The sequence below is a fragment of the Aricia agestis genome, chromosome 17 (genome assembly GCF_905147365.1).
Source record: "Aricia agestis chromosome 17, ilAriAges1.1, whole genome shotgun sequence".
NCBI classification, from domain to species: domain Eukaryota; kingdom Metazoa; phylum Arthropoda; class Insecta; order Lepidoptera; family Lycaenidae; genus Aricia; species Aricia agestis.
This window is the reverse complement of record NC_056422.1, coordinates 12,403,141-12,409,140: the sequence shown is the minus strand read 5'-3', so window position 1 is coordinate 12,409,140 and position 6,000 is coordinate 12,403,141. Positions and strand designations below refer to the sequence as shown.

Sequence of the window (6,000 nt, the reverse complement as noted above, 5' to 3'; positions counted from 1 at the left end):
TGTAATAACAACATAATACCAAAAACCGTATTACAAAAATTAGAACTTAAGATTCTTCACAAACTGAACAAGTAAATTACAATGATTCCTCTGAAGACGTTCATCTTTACTCTTTAGTTAAGTACCTACTTATACATAGGTATAAAAAAAAACTCTTTATTCAAACAAACAAAACAGATCAATTTACACACGTTACAAAATAAAGAAATAGTTTGAATTGGCGGCCTTACTGCTGGAAGCAGTCTCTACCAGGCAACCATAAAATATAACTAAAAATATTTAAAGGTAACTAACAAAAATAATTATTTCATAATAATAATAACCTTGTTGTTGTATTAGTTTCAAATTATATTCAGATAGGTTGTTGTTGTCTTTACTTTATTTAGTGGAATTCTGGTGGTTTGAGAGGCCATTTAGGTTTAAGCGGTTTCTAGTGGTTTACGCTGCTGAATTTGGTGGGTTAGTAAAAAAAAACAGTTGGCAACACTGGTCAAGCAATATGTCAAATGATGTCAAGACTCAAGGACATCATGCATGATGGATTTTCTAAATTGAAAATTCCGATTTCCTTAATTTCACAGTATTTAACTACAAGTGTTATGTAACTTAGGTTAAGGTCTAAAACATTTATAATATTATGTCTGGGGCTTCATTTATCAAGTCACAAAGGCCAAAGTTATACTTGGCACTGTGGCGGTTCTTCATTTGACTATTTACTTCGCAAAACCTTCTTTTTTCAAGCCCGAGAGTAAAAAAATAGAGCAGGCAGCACCGCCTAAATATCTGCCATAAGGTCGTGACCTTCGCTATCGGAATACGGAAATTAGTCTTCTCAAACCGCAAAAAACTTGATTTGATACATGTATTTTAAGAGACTACCGGGCTTACTCCCCGGCTTAGTTTACAAAGGAATAGTGAAGGATTCGTCAAGAACAATGAGCAACGCACAAAAATTCCAAGTCTATGTGACCAGGTCTGACATGCCAGAGAGTGGAATAGAGATTCTTAAAAAACAGTAAGTTCATTTTTATCATAAAATATTTAATATTGCTTCTTTAAACATAGATAATCTAACAATTTTCAGTGGATAAAAATTTTTAAAATCAAAATGCAAATAAATACATTAAAATATATGTAGGTAGTTAATTGTGTCTAAAACCTCTAACGGCCATTCCCAATATTTGATCTATCTCTGGTTTTGCCCTACTAGAGATAGGAATAGCTCACAATTGACAAAAAATATATGTCTCTAATGTCTAACGGTCGTTCCCAATATTTGATCTATCTCTGGTTTTGCCCTACTAGAGATAGGAATAGCTCACAATTGACATAAAATATATGTCTCAAATGTCTAATGTGAGCTATTCCTATCTCTAGTAGGGCAAAACCAGAGATAGATCAAATATTGGGAACGGCCGTTATGTGAGCTATTCCTATCTCTAGTAGGGCAAAACCAGAGATAGATCAAATATTGGGAATGGCCGTAAAACACACAACGGTATATTGCAATATTATGTTACACAAACTATGTCTTTTGATGTCATAAATTTCAGATGCAACTTGAAAATATGGGACAAACCGTCACCAGTGCCCAGAACACAGTTATTGTCTGCCGTGTCAGGTGTGAACGGAATATACTGCTCCCTCTCTGACAAAATTGACAAGGAGGTGCTGGATGCCGCTGGGCCAGGGTTAAAGGTGGTAGCCACTATATCAGTTGGCTACGATCATATTGACTTGACGGAATGCAAGAAGAGAGGCATCAGAGTTGGATACACTCCTGATGTGCTGACAGATGCTACAGCTGAACTTACGGTAAGATGCCTTTTTTTTTCAATAGCACCAAAAATCATGCTCTTAAAAGAGACCCCAAAAGCAATAAATTTTGCTATAACAAATATAATTTATTCAATATTGGATTTAAGAATTTACTTAAATGCATATTTCTCGGTGATTATCATATTTAAAAAAATGTTTCACTTTAATAATTGTATTTTTTCGCATTTCAGTTGGCTCTTCTCTTGTCAACTTCACGAAGGCTCCCAGAAGCTCAACATGAAGCTAAAACTGGTGGCTGGGTTTCTTGGGCTCCGACATGGATGACAGGGCCAGGCCTAGCTGGAGCCACAGTTGGCATTGTTGGCTTCGGAAGAATAGGCCAGGCTGTTGCTAGACGTGTTAAGGCATTCAACACAGCAAAGATTTTATATTTCAACCGCAGCGAGAGGCCAGAAGCCAAAGAAATAGGGGCAGAAAAAGTAAGCTTTGATGAGTTGATAACTCAAAGTGACTTTGTAATATGCTGTGCTGCACTAGTACCAGAAACTAAGGAGATTTTTAATAAGAGTGCGTTTGTGAAGATGAAACGTAATGCCATTTTTGTTAACACAAGTCGTGGGGGTACAGTGGATCAGGATGCATTGATAGAAGCCCTTAAAAATAATACCATAAGAGCTGCCGGCCTCGATGTCACTACTCCCGAACCACTACCCCTTGACAGTCCGTTATTTACATTGAAAAATTGTGTGGTTCTACCTCATATTGGTAGTGCTTCTATTGAAGCAAGAAACACCATGAGTGAACTAACAGCTAACAACATTGTTGCTGCACTCAATGGCGAAGATATGCCAGCGGAATTAAAATAATTTATTTTTATATAATATTATTACTTGATAATCAATATTTGATGGTTTTTGTGTAAATGAAATATAATATGTTTATAACCAATTATATTATTTGTTGAAAATTTTATTCATTAGCTTTATAATACCATAATGAATATGGTAAGGAAAATATTTAATACCTGACGTCCGCAATTCCGTTGTGTCAAAATTTATTTGACGCACAGGAAACATAATTTTTCCGGGATAAAAAGTATCCTATATTCTGTCCAGGGACTCAAAGTAAATCAGTACTTAATTTCAACAAAATTGGTCCAGCGTTTTTTACTTGAAGAGGTAACAGACAGATAAGACACTTTCGCATTTATAATATTAGTATGGATTTTGTTAAGACATAAATATTTTGTATGTATCAGTACAGATTTTTAAAGGTTATTTTAGACTTGTTTTATCTGAAGACAACAAAAATGCAGAAATAAATAAATAACAAAACATTTATTAAAGTAAAATATACACCACTGCTTTAGCCTAATCGTTATGTTCATGCTGAGCTTCAGACTCTCTCCAGTTGTTCTGTATCATTTCCACAATCATATCCCACCATTTTGACTGCATAAAGTAGTAAATGGAGCACACAATAATAAAGAGCCATGACAAAATTAACAGATAATCTGTTTTGACCACAACCACACTGGACAGAGGCCCTTCAAAGTCTTTGGAAGTAACAAGAATGCCCTGCGGCTCCTGGCCTGTGAATGTATTCAAAAATTTACTGAACAAATGAACATTATACTCTGTTCCATTAAACTTTGCAACAGGACGGCCATTGTGGAATAGTCTGAGAGTTGGGACACCTACTATTCCATACTGAGCATTGATTCCGCTATACTTTAAGGCATCTAAACCAACCATTTTGATGTTGGGATAAGACCGAGCCAGTGCATTGAAATGTGGTGCAGCTTGTGCACTAAATGGACAAGACTTTGTGTAGAAAAACACGAGCATACATTCAGCTTTCACAGTCGGACTATTAATGTCTGGCTTTACTTGCAAGAGTTTAGCAAGATGTGTTCCATTAATGATTTCAACTGTTGGCACCTCTTCTTCACTTTCGTATACAATTTCTTGACAGTTTACGTACTTTCGGGTTTCGTTGGCACCCTGGGTTTTATTCCCCATCGTCCCGTTTTGTTCAAGCAGTGTTTTGTTCGTGACGACTTGAAAGACTATAGGCTCAGTGACCACTGGCTCGTCTTTTTGCAATTGAACTCCCTCTTCCTGCTCAACATCGTACTGTGTAGCGAGACCTATTTGACCTGAATAAATAAAACTTGAATTCAAAACAGGACAACCTATTAATCAATACTATGTGAGAAAACTAATAAATTCTTACCTATGATTAGGAGAAGAATTAAGTAGCAGTTACACTTTCTCTTAGAGATCATTGTTTATAGTAAGTATTAATTAATTATGCCTTCAGATTTCTGTAAGTATATTTTACTGAATGCCGTACCGACACCGTATTTAGTATTTATTTTATTTTTCGGAATTCGGTTTTCTGTTTTTAATTAAATGACATTGACATTTGACATTGAAATATCATCTCACTGACAGTGACAACCATCAACTGACGTCTGACAGTTGGTTTTTTTTTTTAAATTATATTATGATATAAGGCTAATAAGCCAGCATAAAATTCTCGTGTCACAATGTTAGTTCAGGGCTTCATAACGTTATCGAGTACCCGGAAAAATATCGTTACGTACCGGTATTTTCTTAATGGTAGCCAGATAACGGTATTTTTTTTATCGATATCTAGTAACATAACCAAAAAATATCGTTATGAAAATACCGGTAAATATAACGATATTTTCTGGTATCAGGTATGCGGTATGCGTCGTGCACCAAATCTCACTCGCAGCCCAACTTCTGACTTCCGAGCACCAGTTTTTATATACGTGGGAGAGCCATGCTTCGGCACGAATGGGCCGGCTCGACCGGAGGAATACCACGTTCTCACAGAAAACCGGCGTGAAACAGCGCTTGCGCGCGTGAGTGAGTTTACCGGAGGCCCAATCCCCTACCCTATTCCCTTCCCTACCCTCCCCTATAATCCTATTCCCTCTTAAAAGGCCGGCAACGCACCTGCAGCTCTTCTGATGCTGCGAGTGTCCATGGGCGACGGAAGTTGCTTTCCATCAGGTGACCCGTTTGCTCGTTTGCCCCCTTATTTCATAAAAAAAAAGAAAGTAGCAGCGGTGAATTTTCAAAGTTTGTGTATTTCTGTTGCCGCTCTAAAAACAAATACTAAATACAAAATAAAATTAATATCGAAACCACAATTTTCGGCCTTTATTATTGCTCTATAATGGTACGGAACCCATTGTGCGCTAGTCCGACTCGCTCTTGGCCGATTTTTTCTCTTATTAGTAATGAAAATAGACAGGCAAATCAACCCTTCAATCTAAATTCGAAAAGGTTGCAATCAAATTCCAAGCAAAAGTTAAGTACTTACATATTTGGTGGGGCAAGAGATTTGATGTGGGCAAGATATTATATTTTGAAAGGCCCCTGATGGATTAAATACGGAAGAGGACGAATTTTATTAAGTGAAAAAATTGTTTGATAATCAAAGTATTTATAAAAATTGAAGTATAAAAGTTGTGAATCCTAAAATAACTCCTCGTGGTTCAAGGAACACGAGGCCCCTTCACCACGAGGCCGTAGGCGGAGGCCCAACCGCCCACGCCTTATGCCGCCTCTAGTAAAGTGTGGCAAGCTAGAGTTTCTAGCAAGTTGTAAATGGGTCAATATATTTTTGAACCAATCGATGAATTCGTTACAGTTTGGATAATTTATCATTTATGACATAATCGTATGGAATATCTGTCCGGAAGTATTTAGTCGCAGGACGGAAGTCCTTGGATACTCATAAATTATTATTAGGAAATGAGAACATGAACATTTGTTACTTTTCAATCGTGAATATTTTTTTAACCACCGACGAAAATGTGGTGTTGTAAGAGATTTGACACGTGGAATCGACCCGTTTAGCTCCTAACGAATAATTATGTCGATTTTGATCTAGTTTCTTAGCGGACTTGATTAAGATTTGTTTTTGTTTACATAAAAAGTCGTATCAAGAAATTTCTTTAAGCCGCATTTTTTTTGTCACTCAGTTATATATTAAATAAATTATATTATGTGGTAAGGGGCACTTAGCACCTCTGCGGCTTAATTCTCACTAGCTTAGCCATGTAAGAGATTGATAAAAGACAACGGTACAGCTAGCTTTACCAACTGTACTAATTCATACTCTACTTCTTAACTACTTGTTGCATCGAGGAAATTGATTCATAGGCAGTTGACAGACCCACGT

General features: G+C 36.6%; 2 protein-coding genes across 2 annotated transcripts; one reads left to right on the top strand and one right to left on the bottom strand.

The window, feature by feature from the left end:
* Positions 1–519: 519 nt before the first annotated feature.
* On the top strand, positions 520–2,730 carry LOC121735556 (glyoxylate reductase/hydroxypyruvate reductase). The gene is made up of 3 exons (XM_042126406.1): positions 520–1,015; positions 1,554–1,815; positions 2,010–2,730. Exons 1-3 carry the CDS (start codon positions 861–863, stop codon positions 2,643–2,645), a joined length of 1,053 nt encoding a protein of 350 aa, XP_041982340.1. The 5' UTR covers positions 520–860; the 3' UTR covers positions 2,646–2,730.
* A 367-nt stretch (positions 2,731–3,097) lies between these two features.
* LOC121735237 (thioredoxin domain-containing protein 15) lies at positions 3,098–4,169 on the bottom strand. Its single transcript, XM_042125991.1, has 2 exons — positions 4,015–4,169; positions 3,098–3,937 (listed from the first exon to the last, which is right to left on the bottom strand). The coding sequence occupies exons 1-2, from the start codon at positions 4,064–4,066 to the stop codon at positions 3,150–3,152; spliced, it is 840 nt and encodes a 279-aa protein (XP_041981925.1). The 5' UTR covers positions 4,067–4,169; the 3' UTR covers positions 3,098–3,149.
* Positions 4,170–6,000: the final 1,831 nt, after the last annotated feature.